This window comes from Phaenicophaeus curvirostris, chromosome 24 (assembly GCF_032191515.1).
Source record: "Phaenicophaeus curvirostris isolate KB17595 chromosome 24, BPBGC_Pcur_1.0, whole genome shotgun sequence".
Classification (NCBI taxonomy): domain Eukaryota; kingdom Metazoa; phylum Chordata; class Aves; order Cuculiformes; family Cuculidae; genus Phaenicophaeus; species Phaenicophaeus curvirostris.
In genome coordinates, this window is record NC_091415.1 from 3939230 (window position 1) to 3957374 (window position 18145).

General features: G+C 55.2%; 1 protein-coding gene across 1 annotated transcript in view; it reads left to right on the forward strand.

Annotated features, from left to right (window-relative positions):
• The window catches only part of ITPR3 (inositol 1,4,5-trisphosphate receptor type 3), a 48410-nt gene that overhangs the window by 24467 nt on the left and 5798 nt on the right, over window positions 1-18145 (forward strand). Inside the window, exons 14-50 of the mRNA XM_069875937.1 lie at window positions 109-250; window positions 473-634; window positions 1084-1256; window positions 1382-1501; window positions 1649-1831; window positions 1916-2167; window positions 2441-2585; window positions 2752-2899; window positions 3217-3413; window positions 3971-4100; window positions 4385-4442; window positions 4652-4817; window positions 4983-5147; window positions 5359-5427; window positions 5888-6013; window positions 6349-6471; window positions 6645-6845; window positions 7054-7305; window positions 7399-7524; window positions 7816-7941; window positions 8057-8177; window positions 8930-9114; window positions 9251-9399; window positions 9582-9690; window positions 9828-9918; window positions 10133-10302; window positions 10965-11139; window positions 11219-11403; window positions 11906-12106; window positions 12819-12929; window positions 13204-13299; window positions 13556-13657; window positions 14822-14908; window positions 15552-15662; window positions 16108-16300; window positions 17266-17391; window positions 17912-18084. Coding sequence (XP_069732038.1) covers window positions 109-250; window positions 473-634; window positions 1084-1256; window positions 1382-1501; window positions 1649-1831; window positions 1916-2167; window positions 2441-2585; window positions 2752-2899; window positions 3217-3413; window positions 3971-4100; window positions 4385-4442; window positions 4652-4817; window positions 4983-5147; window positions 5359-5427; window positions 5888-6013; window positions 6349-6471; window positions 6645-6845; window positions 7054-7305; window positions 7399-7524; window positions 7816-7941; window positions 8057-8177; window positions 8930-9114; window positions 9251-9399; window positions 9582-9690; window positions 9828-9918; window positions 10133-10302; window positions 10965-11139; window positions 11219-11403; window positions 11906-12106; window positions 12819-12929; window positions 13204-13299; window positions 13556-13657; window positions 14822-14908; window positions 15552-15662; window positions 16108-16300; window positions 17266-17391; window positions 17912-18084 — 5449 coding nt within the window. The remainder of the gene's footprint in view (window positions 1-108; window positions 251-472; window positions 635-1083; window positions 1257-1381; window positions 1502-1648; window positions 1832-1915; window positions 2168-2440; window positions 2586-2751; window positions 2900-3216; window positions 3414-3970; window positions 4101-4384; window positions 4443-4651; window positions 4818-4982; window positions 5148-5358; window positions 5428-5887; window positions 6014-6348; window positions 6472-6644; window positions 6846-7053; window positions 7306-7398; window positions 7525-7815; window positions 7942-8056; window positions 8178-8929; window positions 9115-9250; window positions 9400-9581; window positions 9691-9827; window positions 9919-10132; window positions 10303-10964; window positions 11140-11218; window positions 11404-11905; window positions 12107-12818; window positions 12930-13203; window positions 13300-13555; window positions 13658-14821; window positions 14909-15551; window positions 15663-16107; window positions 16301-17265; window positions 17392-17911; window positions 18085-18145) is intronic.

An 18145-nucleotide genomic window follows, 5' to 3' on the forward strand; every position in this document is an offset into this window, starting at 1 on the left:
CTCCAAAATGCGCTGGCGTCCTTGCAGGGAACTGAGTCTGGGTGGGCTCCATGTGGTGGGTGAGCAACCTCTCAGCCAGTCCCAGCACCGTGCTGTGCCCCTTTGTAGGTTTGTGATCCAGCTGCTGGAGGACTTGGTGTTTTTCGTCAGTGATGTCCCCAACAATGGCCAGAACGTGCTGGACATCGTGGTGACCAAACCCAACCGGGAGCGGCAGAAGTTGATGCGAGAGCAGAACATCTTGAAGCAGGTGAGTGGCCCTGTGGCTCTGCATCTGAGTAGACCGAGGTCCTGTGGAGATGTCCTGCTCTGTCCAGGGCCACCCTGGAGTCCAGGGATCCAGAAAACCCCACAGAGGAGGTGTAGCTGGTCAGTGGTGCACTAAGGCCTCCTAGCAAGCATGGCTGATGTCCAGCCAAGCACGGTGGAGGCAGCATGGAACACAGCACTTAAAATCTTTGCTTTTGGACAGATCTTTGGGATCCTGAAAGCCCCCTTCAAGGACAAGGGCGGGGAAGGGCCCCTGGTGCGGCTAGAAGAGCTGTCGGACCAGAAGAACGCTCCCTACCAGTACATGTTTCGGCTGTGCTACCGTGTGCTCCGGCATTCCCAGGAGGACTATCGCAAGAACCAGGTGCATGAGGGGTGACCAGTGCTGCCATGGTTGGCTATAAACTCCTTTGGCAAGATAGGCAAAGGAAGAGAGGTGGTGGGGTAGCCCTTGATGTTTGTGAGTGTTCTGATTTCGTTGAGCTCAGTGATGGTGATGATAGGGTTGAGTGTCTATGGGTAAAAATGAGTGGAACACCCAATAATGCAGATATCATGGTGAGGGTCTGCTGTAAACTACCCAGCCAGGAAGAAGAGGCTGATGAGTTAATCTGCAAGGAACTGGGAGAAGTCTCACAATCACTAGCTCTTCATTGGTGGGAATGGTTGGACTCGATGATCCAGTGGGTCCTTTCCAACCTAGTGATTCTATGATATGTTGCAAAGCCCTGAGGGGCTGCCCAGGTCTCAGTAGGACAGGAGGCATTGCCAAACCCCAAGGCAGCTCCGTGTGCTCCTCTCTGCCCACTCCAGGAGCACATCGCCAAGCAATTCGGCATGATGCAGTCCCAGATCGGCTACGACATCCTGGCCGAGGACACCATCACGGCCCTGCTGCACAACAACCGCAAGCTGCTGGAGAAGCACATCACAAAAACAGAGGTGGAGACCTTTGTCAGCTTGGTGCGCAAGAACCGTGAGCCACGGTGCGTGTCTGGAAAAGCCTCATCCCAAAGGGCTTTGCGCTGCATGATGGGTGGGATGTGCCTCAGCCAGAGGTGGAGAGAGCTCCTGTGGACCCCGATTTCGCAGCAAGCTGTCTGCTTTGTAGGTTTTTGGACTACCTCTCAGACCTCTGCGTGTCCAACCACATCGCCATCCCTGTCACCCAGGAGCTGATCTGCAAGTGCGTGCTGGACCCAAAGAACAGTGACATCCTCATCAAAACAGAGTGAGTAGCCAAGGGGAGAGATTTTCTGGGGTTTGGTGCCTGGCCCTGCCATCCACCAGCTCCCACAGTGCCCTGATAAAACCCCTTGAGGTGCAGGTGCTCCATGTCCACAGGAGCATCTCCAGTTTTACCTCTTTTCTATCCTAGGCTGCGGCCGGTGAAGGAGATGTCCCAGACCCATGAGTACCTGAGCATTGAGTACTCGGAGGAGGAGGTCTGGCTCACCTGGACAGACAAGAACAATGACCACCACGAGAAAAGCATCCGGCAGCTGGCGCAGGAGGCCCGGGCTGGCAATGCCCATGATGAGAATGTTCTCAGCTACTACAGGTGATGATCCTGCAGCAGCTTCTCCCCAGATGAGAACATAAGGGTTGCAGATACTCACTCCCTCTCCCCATTGTCCCGGGGCAGGTACCAGCTGAAGCTCTTTGCCCGTATGTGCCTGGATCGCCAGTACTTGGCCATCAAGGAGATCTCCCAGCAGCTGGGGGTGGACCTGATCTTCCTCTGCATGGCAGATGAGATGCTGCCCTTCGATCTCCGGGCATCCTTCTGCCACCTCATGTTGCACGTGCACGTGGACAGAGACCCTCAGGAGCTGGTGATGCCGGTGAAGTTTGCGCGGCTCTGGACCGAGATCCCTACAGCCATCACGATCAAAGAGTGAGACGCTGGGGCTCATGGTGGCGTTGAGGGACAGGGCAGAAGGTGGGATGGCAGGTGCCATCTCTTGTAGGGACTGACTTGCTTTAGCAGGGACCGGGAGGGGGACATTTGTGGAGTGAATTTGGCAGGTCTCAGCCTTCAGAAAGAAGCAGGCTCCACCACAGTCATCATTTCTGGCCATGATGGCTCAGCAGCTGCCTGGAGAGCTTCCAGGCTGGGTGCAAGGACACTTGCTGCCCTCCAGCTCACTTCCACCATCTCTCCTCACAGTTACGACTCCAACCTCAATGTCTCACGTGATGACAAGAAGAACAAGTTTGCCAGCACCATGGAGTTCGTGGAGGACTACCTCAACAACGTGGTGAGCGAGGCGGTGCCCTTTGCCAATGAGGAGAAGAACAAGCTCACCTTTGAGGTGCGGGTCCTGCCAACATCGCTGGTACATTGCAGGCTGCAGCACCGTTTGGCTGCAACAGCTTCTGCAACGAGGGTGGCCACATGGGCGTCCCTCTCCCCCATGTCTGCTTGTCCTACTCAGCCCTGAGCACGACGAGGTCTGGAGTTGCCTTGTCCTTCCCCAGGTCGTCAGCCTTGCCCACAACCTCATCTACTTCGGCTTCTACAGCTTCAGTGAGCTGCTGCGCCTGACACGGACACTGCTGGGCATCATCGACTGCGTCCAAAACCCTCAGCTGATGATGCAGACAGTCTACAATGATGAGGTGACAGGTGAGTCCCTGCTTCATAACCAGGCATGGTCCTGTGGAAGGGTGTTTTGCATGGTCTACCCAGTGCTTTCCTGTTTTGGCTCCAAGAAAACAAGCCACCAGTTTGTTGACATGGAAGCTTTGGCTGGTTCTGCACTGGGAGGTAGGAGGTGTTGAGGTGTTGAGCCCTTGGCTGTGTCAGAGATATGTCCAGTCCCTCCTACTCATCCTCTAATTAGTATCTGCAGCATTTTGCAGTCTAAGCGGGTCCTTCTGTTGGTCTTCTGCCACCTCCACTTCCATCTGCATTAACTCTTCCCTCTGTGGCTGCCTTTGTAGGGAAGAATGTGCGGAGGTCGATCCAGGGTGTTGGGCAGATGATGTCTACCATGGTGCTGAGCAGGAAACAGTCCATCTTCAGCCCTCCGAGCCTCAGTACTGGGTCTGCCCCCGAACAAGTGGACAGAGGGAGGAATGTTGAGAATGAGAACATTGTGGTGATGGAGACCAAGCTGAAGATCCTGGAGATCTTGCAGGTTTGAGCTGGTGGGGAGGGAGAAGCATTGTGAAGCTGTGGGTGGGACCCATGGGGATGGGGTGCTGTAGGGAAGACCTGGTTTCTGATGCAAATAGGCACCTGGCATGAGTCATAGAATCATAGAATCACCAGGTTGGAAAAGACCCACCAGATCATGGAGTCCAACCATTCCTATGAGTCACTAAACCACGTCCCTCAGCACCTCGTCCACCCATCCCTTAAACCCCCCCAGGGAAGGGGACTCAACCCCCTCCCTGGGCAGCCTCTGCCACTGCCCAATGACCCTTTCCAGGAAAAATTTTTTCCTAATGTCCAGCCTGACCCTTCCCTGGTGGAGCTTGAGGCCATTCCCTCTCGTCCTGTCCCCTGTCACTTGGGAGAAGAGCCCAGCTCCCTCCTCTCCACAACCTCCTTTCAGGGAGTTGCAGAGAGCAATGAGGTCTCCCCTCAGCCTCCTCTTCTCCAGGCTAAACACCCCCAGCTCTCTCAGCCGCTCCTCATAAGGCCTGTTCTCCAGGGGACTTACTTTTGCTTTCTGCTCTTTGCTGCTGCCAGTTCATCCTGAACGTGCGGCTGGACTACAGGATTTCCTACCTGCTTTCCGTCTTCAAGAAGGAGTTTGTAGAAGTCTACCCCATGCAGGACAGTGCGGCTGACGGGACGGCTCCAGCTTTTGACTCCACAAGTAACTCTTCCATTTTGCTCCTGGTACAATTCCAACTCAGCAGACCCCACAGGCTGGGGACACGCAGGCGGTGGAGGTGACAACTCCAGCAGCTCTCCATCTGCCGCCACCGCTGGCAGGGACCGTGGGGGCCTGGAGTTTGTGCAGGAGGCATGAGATGTCTTGTGTCCATCGTGGACAATCGGAGCAGGGGCCAGGAAGCTGGCTGGCTTCCTGTAGGGTTTCTTCCAGTACAGAAGGAGCACGTTGGCCAAGCTTTTCATCTTCTTTTCCTCTCTCTTCAGCTGCAGCCATGAACCTGGATCGGATCGGCGAGCACGCAGAAGCCATGTTCGGTGTGGGGTGAGTCCCTGCCCCCTCCGGTGCGTAGTTAGCCTGGCCATAGGGCTCTTCCTCTCCTGTCCACACTGCCAAGGCTGAAAGCTGCAGGTGATGAGGAAGACCAGGGTCCACAGGCTAATGCAGCTGTCCTCATCAGCCCCGAGGGGTGGCTGAGTGCACGCGAGCTCCCACGTGGCCTCTAACACCACACGCTTTCATCCCGGCTTCAGGAAGACGAGCAGCATGTTAGAGGTGGATGACGAGGGAGGGAGGATGTTTCTGCGGGTGCTGATCCACCTGACCATGCACGACTACCCGCCGCTCATCTCGGGCTCCCTGCAGCTCCTCTTCAAGCATTTCAGCCAGAGGCAGGAGGTCTTGCACACCTTCAAACAGGTAACCCCGGTGGGACGTTGGCCTGGAGCACCTCTAAGACGGCACTCAGCTGTGGGTGCAAGACGTGGGATGGCTCCTAGCCCCTTTCCTGGGGAGAGGGGCATGGATGAGGAGGGGAATGAGGTTTGTGCCCCAAACTGGAAGCTCCTGGGGTTGTCGCTGCAGGTTCAGCTCCTCATCTCGGCCCAGGATGTCGAGAACTACAAGGTGATCAAGTCAGAGCTGGACAAACTCCGCACCATGGTGGAGAAATCGGAGCTCTGGGTGGATAAGAAGGGCAGCAACAAAGGGGACAGCACAGTGGAGGGGAACAAGAAGGAGAAGAAAGAGGTGAGAGCCCTGAGAAGACCCCTGGGAACCACAGCAAGATAGCTGGGAGCAGAGGTGCAGCTTGCTTCAGTCCAACACCTTAACGCCTCTTGATGGGTCAAGCACCCTCTCCCTGGAAGAGGAGGGTCAAGGAGGTCCCTGCGTGGTGTAGTGATGCCCCAGGCTTCGGAGAAGTGCAGTGTTACCTCATGCTGTTTCTGTTCCCTTGCAGCACGCCGCTGACGAAGAGGTCATTGCTCCAGGAGAGAAGAGCAGTGAGAACTATCAGATAGTCAAGGGGGTAAGTGACACCAAATCCTGTCCCTGGGGGCATGGCCAGCAATATCTGCCTGGCCTGGGTTGGCACTGGAGCACCGGAGAGGAGGGAAGGGGTTAAATTATAGGAGGGATTTCCAATCTTTCCTGTGGTTCAGTAGAAATGAGTCGGAGCCAGGGCTTGTTCCTACCAGCTTAGCATGACAAGGAGCCCTGTTACATCCCCAGGGCTCACCAGCGAGCCTTGCACTGTGGGGACCAGAGGGAAGGAGGTTGGTGATGGGAACAAGATCTCTCTGAGTGGCACTGGAAGGAGGGTTTGAGTGGGATACCAAGATTTGTGAGCAACTCACAAAGCTGGGCGTGCAGGGAGAACCTGGGCTTGTGGAGGGCACATCTAGATTACAAGCAAGCCCCCAGCTCTGGTGGCCATCCTGATGGACTCCAAGGCTCAATCCCTTCTGCCATGGTCCTTCTCTCCCCAGATCCTGGAACGGCTGAATAAGATGTGTGGGGTCGGAGAGCAAGTGCGCAAGAAGCAGCAACGCCTGCTGAAGAACATGGATGCCCACAAAGTGATGCTGGATCTGCTGCAGATCCCTTATGAGAAGGTGCGTGGGTGGAAGTCAGTTGGTCCTAAAGTGCTCGGGGCAAGGGATGAGGGATTTGGGCACCACCCTGCAGAGCTGGGTAGGACACGAGGGGCAGCAGCCTGCTCCTTCTCTCCATCCCTCGCCAACTCTGGGCATTCACTGGGCAGTGGCAGAGGCTGCCCAGGGAGGGGATTGAGTCCCCTTCCTTGGAGGGGTTTAAGGGACGGGTGGACGAGGTGCTGAGGGACATGGTTTAGTGTTTGATAGGAATGGTTGGACTCGATGATCCGGTGAGTCTTTTCCAACCTGGTGATTCTATGATTCTATGATTTCTCTTCTCTACCCTTCCTCAGGGTGATGCCAAGATGATGGAGATCCTGAAATTCACCCACCAGTTCCTGCAGAAGTTTTGTGCTGGCAATCAGGAAAACCAAGCTCTGCTGCACAAACACCTCAACCTGTTCCTGACCCCGGGGGTAAGGAGAGGGGACTGAAGGATGGTCAAACAAGAGACTTTGGTTCCACTCTGGGCCTGAGAGAAGGAGTCAGAAAAGCCAGGAAGAGACCCTGGGAGAGGAAGGGTCAAGACAGGAGGGAAGGCTGTTCCTCGCAGCCCCCCAAGCCTCATTCTGCTCCCCTGGTCCCACAGCTCCTGGAGGCTGAGACGATGCAGCACATCTTCCTCAACAACTACCAGCTCTGCTCAGAGATCAACGAGACGGTGCTGCAGCACTTCATCCACTGCGTGGCCACCCACGGCCGCCACGTGCAGTACCTCGACTTCCTACACACTATCATCAAGGCCGAGGGCAAGTACGTCAAGAAGTGCCAGGACATGATCATGACCGAGGTGAGCGCCTCTACCTCCAGCTCGTGGGGCATGAGCGTGGGGTGTTAGCAGGACACAGCCCCTAGTAGGCGTGTAGTTGGCTTCTTCCTTGAGGAAGAGCCTTGCCAGCCATGCTGGCTTCTTCCTGGAGTAGGAGGCATCTCCAGGGGCTCAATGCAAGGTCCAAAGCTCCTTCTCCAGAGCGGTAACCGCTGACCCTTCCCTGCAGCTCACCAATGCCGGGGACGACGTGGTGGTTTTCTACAATGACAAGGCTTCACTGGCCACCCTTCTGGAGATGATGACGGCGGCCAGGGATGGGGTGGAAGAGAACAGCCCGCTGATGTACCACATCTCACTGGTAGACCTGCTGGCTGCCTGCGCTGAGGGCAAGAACGTCTACACGGAGATCAAGTGCACGTCCCTGCTGCCCTTGGAGGACGTGGTGCGTGTGGTGACACACGAGGACTGCATCACAGAGGTATGGGTTGTTCAGTGAGGAGGCTGCTGGTGGCTTTGCGCTGATTATTTTCCCCTGACGGTGCCTGTGCCTCTCTCCTTCCCTCCCTGGCAGGTGAAGATGGCCTACGTGAACTTTGTCAACCACTGCTATGTGGACACGGAGGTGGAGATGAAGGAGATCTACACCAGCAACCACATCTGGACTCTTTTTGAGAACTTCACCCTGGACATGGCCCGGGTGTGTGAGGAGGGTTGGGTGGGAGGAAGGTGACAGCAACAGCTTTTGCATCAGATGGGGACAGGCTGGTGTCATCAAGGCTTCCTTTAAGCCTGGGAAGCGAACTGTGGGTCATGGGCACCATGGGAACTTGCGTAGGTGCCACATTATGGATTGAGGAGTAGTCAGGGCTCTGTGGCATTGGTGTAAACCCAGGAGCTGTATCACTGGCCGTATCCCCTGGCACAGCAAGGTCCAGGACACATGCTCACCTTGCCCTGGTGCCATCAGGGTCCTCCCTTGTCCTCGCAGGTGTGCAAGAAGCGAGAGAAACGCCTGCCAGACCCCACACTGGAGAAGTATGTGCTGACGGTGGTGCTGGACACCATCAACGCGTTCTTCAGCTCCCCCTTCTCAGAGAACAGCACCTCACTGCAGGTAATAAGGGGCTGCATGGACAGGCCATGGCTGGGGGAGGAAAGTGGCTCACCAAGACCCTCCCAACAAGTTCTGGACACACCTTGCACTGATACATACTTTTTCTCTCCCTCAGACCCACCAGACCATTGTGGTGCAGCTTCTCCAGTCCACCATGAGGCTGCTGGAGTGCCCCTGGCTGCAGCAGCAGCACAAGAGCTCGGTGGAAGCCTGCATCCGCACGCTGGCCATGGTCGGTAAGGAGAAATATCAGAGGGTTGCTCTGTTCCCCACCAACCAGGAGGATGAAGCCCTCCTTGGCACCATCCACTGCAGCAGCGAGCAAGAGCCATCATCCCTCCTGCGGGTCTTGGCTGACGAGAGGCTGCTGGCTGGGAATCGGGAGGTTTGGCTCTGGGATGTGGTTTCTTTTTTTTTTTTTTGAGCTACATCTCGGGGCGTGACCAGGGTGGTGCAGGGATAACCAAAGCCTGGGCTTGGTCGGGAAATCCCTGGTGTGTCCTCGCTGGAGAAGGACCTGGAAACAAAGCCAGCATTTATGGTGGTTTTCCCTCGCTAGGACTTTGCCCTCAGCCCGCCTGTGGCTGCCTGACTCAGGATGAGGGTTGTGAGCCCTGAGTCACAGTGTGGAAAGGATGGCTTGGTGGTTAGAGGCTGGGTGGGGATTTCCCTTTCTCATTTAAGGCAGGGTGCTTGCAACATCTCCGTGCTGGGCTTTCCCAGATGAAAACTGGAAGTGGGGCCTCTTTCCATCCTACGTTGAGCTGGAGGAGCTGTAGGCAATCTTGTGCTGCAGTGGGGAGGGCTGGATGGAAATATCCCAGCTCTCGCTAGCCTGGAGGGCTTTATTCTTGTTTTTAACCCAAGTCGTCTCTGCTGCAAATGAAGAGCTGGGGAATGGTGCCTGGCGTAAGGCAGTGAGGTGGGACCCAGCCAGTGACGTGGGCTGGGTCATGGTTGTCCCCAACCCTGGCTCCATCTCCTGCAGCCAAGAGCCGCTCCATCGCGCTGCCTATGGATCTGGATGCCCATGTCAGCTCCCTGCTCAACAGCAGCTCCATCAACACCGTGCAGAGGAACACGTCCAGCTACAAGACAGCCACGCGCACCTTCCCCCGTGTCTCCACCACCCCCAACCAGTGGGACTACAAGAACATCATAGAGAAGCTGCAGGTACGGGGCAGGGAAGCAGCAGTGGCGTGGATCAGTGCATGATACCAAGAAGGTGCTGGCGTTGCAGGGGTCCCTTTCCCATCCTTGTGTCTCCTAGGCATGCATTGGCCCTAAAGGTGTGTGCTGTGACTTGTAGGACATCATCAGTGCCCTGGAGGATCGCTTGAAACCGCTGGTGGAGGCTGAGCTGTCTGTCCTGGTGGATGTCCTCCACCGGCCAGAGCTGCTTTTCATGGAGGGGACGGAGGCATTTCAGCGATGCGAGAGCGGAGGTTTCCTGTCCAAGTGAGGATGCTTTGCAATCACCTGGGGATTGCTGGGAGTGCTGGGAAGGGCTGGTGACCTTCATCCTTTGTGAGTTTTGTGCATCTCAGTGTGTGCTTGCAGCCTGGAGGGATGGTGGGGTTGGTTCCCTCAGGGATCCACTTGTCCCTCTGGGCTGTGTGACGGTGGCTCTGCTGTGCCAGGCTGGTGCAGCACACCAAGGACCTCATGGAGACCGAGGAGAAGCTGTGCATCAAGGTACTGAGGACGCTGCAGCAGATGCTGGTGAAGAGGAACAAGTACGGCGAGAGGGTGAGCACCACGGTCCAATGATGTGTCCTCAGCCGTGCCTCTCATCATGCCCTCCCCACTGCAGCCCACGGGTGCTCAGTCTTGTTCTGCTCTAGCGCTGGCCCTGGTTGACTCATGACATTTATTTGTCTTGGCAGGGCAACCTGCTGCGGAAAATGCTCCTGAACAATTACCTGCAGAACAAGAAGTCCAGTTCCAAAGGAGAAGTTGTGGATGCTGCTGGGGCAGGTGAGTGTCCCTCTCCTGCACCTTCTCTGTCTCTCTGCGCTGCTCACACACCTTGAATGCCCAAGTCACATCCGTAGCTGGTCTCCATGCTCCCACTTCCATAGGAGTAAAGGATCTAGACAAACGAAGGGATGGGACCAAGATTTAGTGATTTAGGTGTGTTCATCCTTCTGCACCACCACAGCATCACATCCATCCATGTCCTCTCGCACAGGCCAAGACCAGGACTGGTCTGCTATTGCTGCTGTCCAGTGCCGGCTGGACCGAGAAGGAGCCACGAAGTTGGTGGCTGACCTCATCATGAACACTAAGAACGAGAAGATCTTCCAGGAGAGCATCCTGCTTGCCATCCGCCTGCTGGATGGAGGCAACACCGAGATCCAGGTGCTGAGACCCGGGGGGGACTGGGGCGACCACAGTTCAATGTGTGCAGTGTCGCAGTCCCAGCACTTGGAAGAAGGGGGTGCAGGGCAGTTCTTAGTCCTGGGTTGGCCAAAATACTGTTTGGTTGCATGTGTTTGCTGACCTTGCAGAGGAGGAGCTGCAGAAATCTGCCTGGTTTTGAGTTTTCCAGCTTTGAGACTGGATTTTGCTGGGTGCTGGGCCAGGGCAGGTTGCTGCAGGTTGTTTCTGGAGTAATGCTGATGCCCTCTGCCGGGTATTGCTAAAACAGCTCAGGGCTGCAGCTTCTGGGTGATAACTCCTTGGTTATCTCAGAACCTTTATCACAGGAAAGTCAAAACAATGTGCATGCAAAAACCAGTAGGGTTCCAGGACTGGAGCTGCTGTGCTCACTGCTTGCTCTGACCCTAACCCAGTTTAGGGTAGAGGAGAGGACAGCAGCTGGGGACAATCCACCCCTGTCAAGAGGACTTTAAAAAGTCCTCTCTGAAGTCCAAGAGGACTGTGATGTCCAGGGCTCTTGTATGGAAGGAAACCTGCTCACCAGGTTATCTTAGTCTTGAGTGCTTCCAAACCAGTGGGAAAGGCAGAGACAATTTGGACCCATGATGGAGACACGAACCTGCTGTCCTCTCCTCTCCTAGAAATCCTTTTACAACCTCATGACAAGTGACAAGAAGTCTGAGAAGTTCTTCAAAGTGTTGCACGACCGGATGAAGAAGGCCCAGCAGGAGACCAAGTCTACGGTGTCTGTGAACATGAGTGACATCGGGAACAAGCCTCGAGAGGACAAAGATGAGCCTGACCCTGGCACCAAAGGTATGAAGCCGTGTCCCCTGGTAGAACTCATGTTTGTCACTGGGTAGCCTGATCCTAACGAGGTTGGATTGCCCTCTAGGACGAGGAGACACCTTCATGATGCCAGGCACCCCCACCCGATACCCCATGGGCCTAGGATTCCGGAAGGGCCATGACGCCGGGGAGCAAGGTCAGAACAATGAGATGGGGGTGACGGTCCTGATCATGGAGCCGATTCTGCGATTCCTGCAACTGCTCTGTGAGAACCACAACCGGGACCTGCAGGTTGGTTACGGGGCTGCTGGGGTTTGGGATCTGGGATCTGGGCAAAGGCCACAGGACTGGGGCATGGCAAGGCTGGGCTTTGCCCTACTTTGGTCCCAAAAGTCATTGCATCAACCACTCTGTGCCTCAGTTTCCCCATCTTGGTGGCCAAGAAGGCCAATGGCATCTTGGCTTGGATCAGAAACGGCGTGGCCAGCAGGGCCAGGGAGGTTCTTCTCCCTCTGGACTTGGCACTGGGGAGACCAAACCTCGAATCCTGTGTTCAGTTCTGGGCCCCTCACCACAAGAAGGATGTTGAGGCTCTGGAGCGAGTCCAGAGAAGAGCAATGAAGCTGGTGAGGGGGCTGGAGAACAGGCCTGATGAGGAGCAGCTGAGAGAGCTGTGGCCCCAGGCCAGTTTTCCATCAAGCTGCAGCTGGAGAGGGTGTTGGGAGGGGGAGCAGGACTGCCTCCCATCATGGGGATGCTGCTCAGCCCCATAACTGCAGGTTTTGCTCGACAGAACTTCCTCCGGTGCCAGAACAACAAGACCAACTACAACCTGGTGTGTGAGACACTGCAGTTCCTCGACATCATGTGCGGCAGCACCACAGGAGGGCTGGGGCTGCTGGGCCTCTACATCAATGAGTACAACGTGGCCCTCATCACCCAGACCCTGGAGACCCTGACCGAGTACTGCCAAGGTCCCTGCCACGAGAACCAGGTCTGTGGGTATCACTGCAAGTCGGGGTCGTTCCTGGTGTGTTTGGGGCATTTCAGTTCAGTTCTGGAATCCTTGGCACAGGAAGGACAAGGATCTGTTGGAGTGAGTCCAGAGGAGGACATGCAGATGATCTGAGGGCTGGAGAGAGCTAGGGTTGCTCAGGCTGGAGAAGAGAAGGCTGCGGGGAGACCTTAGAGCAATTTCCAGTGGTGAAAGGGGCTCCAGGAAAGCTGGGGAGGGGCTGTTGATCAGGGAGGGCAGGGATGGGATGAGGGGGAATGGTTTTCAGCTGCAAGCAGGGAGATTGAGATGAGATCTTAGGGAGAAATGTTCTATGAGGGTGGGGAGGCCCTGGCCCATGTTGCCCAGAGCAGTGGTAGCTGCCCCATCCCTGGAGGGGTTCAAGGCCAGGTTGGATGGGGCTTGGAGCAACCTGGTCCAGTGGGAGGTGTCCCTGCCCATGGCAGGGGGTGGAATGGATGGGCTTTGAGGTCCCTTCCAAGCCAAACCATTCTGTTTGGCTAGAAGCAAGCAGCAGTTAAATAATATAGTGAGACAAATGGTGCCCTAATCAGACAGAGAGAAGATTTGGGGCTCCTGGGGTGATCAGGCAGGGTCGGTGCTGCAGGCAGGGCAATGTTTCAGATCTGGGCTGTGTTGGAGGATGAAGCTGGGAGAACTGGCAGGATAACACAATGCATTGAACTCTCAGAGCTGCATCGTGACCCATGAGTCCAACGGCATCGACATCATCACAGCCCTCATCCTTAACGACATTAGCCCTCTCTGCAAGTATCGGATGGACCTGGTCCTGCAGCTGAAGGTAGGCAGAGCCATGGGCTGGGGTGGTGGGCAGGTCTGTGGGGTGCGGTGTGGGGTGAGGTGAGGTGGCTCCTGTAGTCAAGACTCTGCCTGGGCCAGGTCCTTATGCATGGTAGCATTTGGGTTTGGTGGGATAGGGCTGGTGTGTCTCCACCGCGTGAAGCTCAGATGCTTCTAGGATGGGAGACTTGCAGCTGACATGGGTACAGGGGTTTCTGCCCACCTTGGGCAGAGGCAGGGAGCAACTCCCTTCAACGAGGGCTTCTCCTCACCAGGACAATGCCTCCAAGCTCCTCTTGGCCCTTATGGAGAGCAGACACGACAGCGAAAATGCTGAGCGGATCCTCATCAGCCTCCGCCCGCAGGAGCTGGTAAGAGCTGATATGAAACACCTTTTGTCTTGCCCCAGGGAGTCCCCAGCCTTCCCCACCCCATTGCTGGACTTTCTGCCCATGGGTCCTGATAGAGCTCCTGGTTTGCAATCCAATAAACCTCTCAGCTGCCACAATTCTGGTCCTACACCCACAAAGCCGCCTTGCCTAAGGGCCCTCCCAGAGCCACTTGTGGCTGGAGGAGGAAAATGAGGCAAGGAGGTGGGGAGTTCACTGTCCCTTTACTGCCTTCTAGGTGGATGTGATTAAGAAGGCCTATCTGCAGGAGGAGGAGTGTGAAAACGCCGAGGTTTCCCCCCGGGAAGTTGGCCACAACATTTATATACTGGCACTGCAGGTACTGGGTGGTGACGGCAGGATCCCTGACCATGCTGGGCTCCCACTCACCAACCTGCACAGGGCTCAGGGCTGGGTCCAGCCCTGTTCAATGTCTTTATCAATGACCTGGATGAAGGCATCGAGGGCACCCTGAGCAAGTTTGCGGATGACAATAAGCTGGGTGGAAGTTTCGATCTGCTGGAGGGTAGGGAGGCTCCAAAGGGATCTGAACAGGCTGGATCCATGGGCTGAGACCAACGGCAGGAGGTTTAACAAGGCCAAATGCCGGGTCCTGCACCTGGGGCACAACAACCCTGAGCAGCTCCAGACTGGGAGAAGTCTGGCTGGAAACTGCCTGGAGGAGAGGGACCTGGGGGTGTTGGTTGACAGCGACTGACCATGAGCCAGCAGGGGCCCAGGTGGCCAAGAAGGCCAATGGCATCTTGGCTTGGATCACAAACAGTATGGCCAGCAGGACCAGGGAGGTTCTTCTCCCTCTGGACTCGGCACTGGGGAGACCAAACCTCGAATCCTGGGTTCAGTTCTGGGCCCCTCACCACAAGAAGGATGTTGAGGCTCTGGAGCGAGTCCAGAGAAGAGCAACGAAGCTGGTGAGGGGGCTGGAGAACAGGCCTGATGAGGAGCGGCTGAGAGAGCTGGGGGTGTTTAGCCTGGAGAAGAGGAGGCTGAGGGGAGACCTCATTGCTCTCTCCAACTCCCTGAAAGGAGGTTGTGGAGAGGAGGGAGCTGGGCTCTTCTCCCAAGGGACAGGGGACAGGACAAGAGGGAATGGCCTCAAGCTCCACCAGGGGAGGTTCAGGCTGAACATTAGGGAAAAATTTTTCACGGAAAGGGTCATTGGTCCCTGGCAGAGGCTGCCCAGGGAGGGGGTTGAGTCCCCTTCCCTGGAGGGGTTTAAGGGACGGGTGGACGAGGTGCTGAGGGACATGGTTTAGTGATTGATGGGAATGGTTGGACTCGATGATCCGGTGGGTCTTTTCCAACCTGGTGATTCTATGATTCCCCCCAGCCAGGCCAGTCTCCTTGAGGAGGCATGGATGGAAATGTGCTTTTGGCTCATGTGAAAAGCCAGCTCCCAGGCTTGCTGGCCACCCCCCTCCCCTGTGCACTGGTGGTTGCTCACCAGCCTGTGCTCATTTGGCTTTCACTGTTCTTCTTTCAGCTGTCCCGACACAATAAGTCTCTGCAGCAGCTCCTGAAGCCGGTGAAGCGAATCCAGGAGGAGGAGGAGGAAGGCATCTCATCCATGGTATGGAGAGGCCTCGGGAATGAAGGCAGAGCCCCTCCAAACCCTGACGAGAGACTCTAAAGAGTCTCCCACCCTTGCTGAGCCACCTTGGGTTTTGTTGTTGAAGATTTGATGGGGTTCAGTATTCCCTGGAGGGGATTAAAGAAAGAAAGACTTATCAGTGCCCTCGTAGCCCAAACTACAAGCCCAAAGGCATGTGCACCAAGCTACAGAGAGAGGTATTTGTGGGACTCAGCCGTAGGGTCATCTGGCCACACGCTGGTGGCCCTGGTGGGGTCATGCTGGGACCCATTTTCTCCCCTTTCCTTCAGAAAAGGAAAGGCTGAGTCCTTCACTGTCATTTGTTGTCTGTGTACCTTAGATCCTGAATAAGATCCAGCAGTAATATGATTTCCCTGGGGTTTTACGGGCATTGATTTGTAATTTGTGGATTAGCAGCGTTTGGATGTAATTATTGCAGGGAATCGAATGTCTGTCACCTCAGGGAGGCCTCGTACCCCTTTAGGAAGCTTTAATTCATTTGCTTCTCCCTGAAATCTCATCAGCTTTGGTAGATTTTAAGGAATGCTGTTGTCAGTGCAGAGTTAGACCTGACTGCCCTGGCTGAGGCCACTCTCACCCTCTGCCTCTCCCCGCATCCCAGCTCAGCCTGAACAACAAGCAGCTGACGCAGATGCTGAAGTCGTCGGCCCCAGTCCAGGAGGAAGAGGAGGACCCGCTGGCCTATTACGAGAAGCACACCTCCCAGATTGAGGCAAGACCTATTGAGCTCTTGGGTTGCCGTTATTATGCACATGGTCAGTGAATCCCACGTGTGCTCCAGCTGCCTCGTGCCTGTTTTTTTTGTACTTCCCATGCCTGTGCCAGCAAAACAGCAGACAGTCCCTTGGTTCTGCAGAGTCGGTGGTGTTAGCAGAGCCCATGGAGAGCTAGGGGAATGAGCTGACCCTTCCTTTCTCCAACATGGATGTCCTTGAGATAGGTCAGCAAGGCTTCACGCAATCTCAGCTTTCCTCCAGCAGAGCCAGAGCTGCCTTTGCTGGGTCTTTTTGTAGCATTAGAAGAGTGGCTGGTCATATTTGGATCCCAGTGGAGTGAAAAGGAGGAGGGGAAGGCACAGCTGGGTCTAGAAAGGAGGAAACCAAAGCCTGGCAGGGGCAGGATCTGACACCACCCTCCCTTTTCTCCGCTTCTTGCAGATTGTGCGCCTGGACCGAAGCATGGAGCAGATAATCTTCCCCGTGCCGGGCATCTGCGAGTTCCTCACCAAGGAGACCAAGTACCGTCTTTTCACCACCACGGAGCAGGACGAGCAGGGCAGCAAAGTCAGTGATTTCTTCGACCAGTCGTCCTTCCTCCACAACGAGATGGAATGGCAGAAGAAACTGCGCAGTAAGAGCAAGGCAGACGATCCTTTCAGGCTTCCCGTGGCCAGCACGGGCACCTTGAATAGTCCTGTGTTGTGAAAAAGGGGGGAGGCAGCCCTGCTTTGATTTCCAGCAGCCTGGAAATCACATCTCTCAGCTGCCTGTGCCCCTCGCTGTGTAGAGCACAACACACTTGGCAGTTTGTAGGGACTGGAGGTTAATCAAGGTCCCAGGGATTTATTTCCTCCACGCCTGTTAGTGCAGTTCCTCGGTAGTTTGAAATGCATCTTGCAGCACATTCCTGGGATTTACACCTGCAGGTGTTTTCCCCTGGAAAGCCCTCGCTTCATCTGTTTTCGGTTGCCTTCTCCTAAGCCAGAATCTAGCAGCTACATATGGGGAAATAAAACCTGTCTCTCTGCACCCTGCAGACCCGTTTAGGTGCTTTCACGGCTACCTCAGGATGGAAATCCTGACTTTAAATAACAGGAGCTCAGTGAAGAGTCACACTGTAAATACTGCCACGCAGCTAAGGGGTAGAGTAACAGCTCAGAAAACACTTGCAGATCCAGTCAAAACTATCTTAGGAATTCAGCAGGAAACAAGTTTAACAATATGGGTGGGAAATTGCTGGCTGGGGCTCTGCTGGAACAAGAACCAGGACTGAAAACACAAAGACCGTGTTGTTTGGAAGGGTGCGAGGCTGTAGGAGGTGGGGGGTGAGGAGGATAACGGAGTTGATCCGATTCCAAGGTGCCAGAGCAGGTCAAAGGGCCAAGAAGCCCAAAAATGCGAGCAGTTACATTTTGAACTTGCACTCCCATTTCAGCAGATGAGGAGGGAGCTCTTATTAACCTTTTTGAAGGAAATGGGAGGGAAGGATCCGTGGGCTGCGCTGCGCTGAGCCCTTGGGATGTCTGGGAGGACAAAGGCTTCCCTGGCTGGCGCGAGGTTGGCTGAGGTTTGTGTGTCTGCCTCCTCTCCCCCCAGGCATGCCGCTGATGTACTGGTTCTCCCGCAGAATGACGCTCTGGGGAAGCATTTCCTTCAACCTGGCCGTCTTCATCAACATAATCATTGCTTTCTTCTACCCCTATGTCGAAGCCACTTCCATGGGTAAGTGCCCAGCATCTGCTGCTCCTCAAGGTGGAAGAAAAAGGGACCGTCATATGCAGGAAAACTGGTCCCTTTACCTGTTCTCTCCTCACTCTCAGTCTCCTTTTGACTCCCAAAGCTCCAAGTCCTTTACTGTGGTCGAAGGAAGGGATTGAATCAAGATCTCAGTTGCCAGCCCTACTGCTTCTTTCTTAGGGAAAAGTCTCTTCTCCTTGGGCTGGGCTGTCCCTGTTTGTAAAATGAGGGAAGCAATGTCAGAACACGTCCCTGCTGTCAGGCAAAGCCCCCATCATTTACGGTGGTTTTTGAGGTCTCAGATAAAAGAGGTTAGAAAAATGTATCAGTAAGAACCATCTTAGTCAATACAGGTCTTTGTAGTCAAGCATAAATCCTCTCTTTCTTCCCTCTGATAATCAGCACGTTAGTTTTTCTGGACGATCTCGACAGCAGCACCGTGTCTGATTGGCAGCATGCATTTCATCTCGTGCCATTTAATTACTGGGGGATCTTCTCTTCCCAGGAGTGCTGGATTCCCCGCTGATCTCGCTGCTCTTCTGGATTCTGGTCTGCTTCTCCATCATGGCCCTGTTCACTAAGCGCTACGGGGTCAGACCGCTCCTCGTGGCGCTGATCCTGCGCTCAATTTATTACTTGGGGATTGGACTCACTCTGAATATCCTGGGAGCTCTAAACGTAAGTTCTGGGTACGCTGGAAAAACAACGTAGCAGCCCAAAGCCCAGGAGGCTGTTCTGC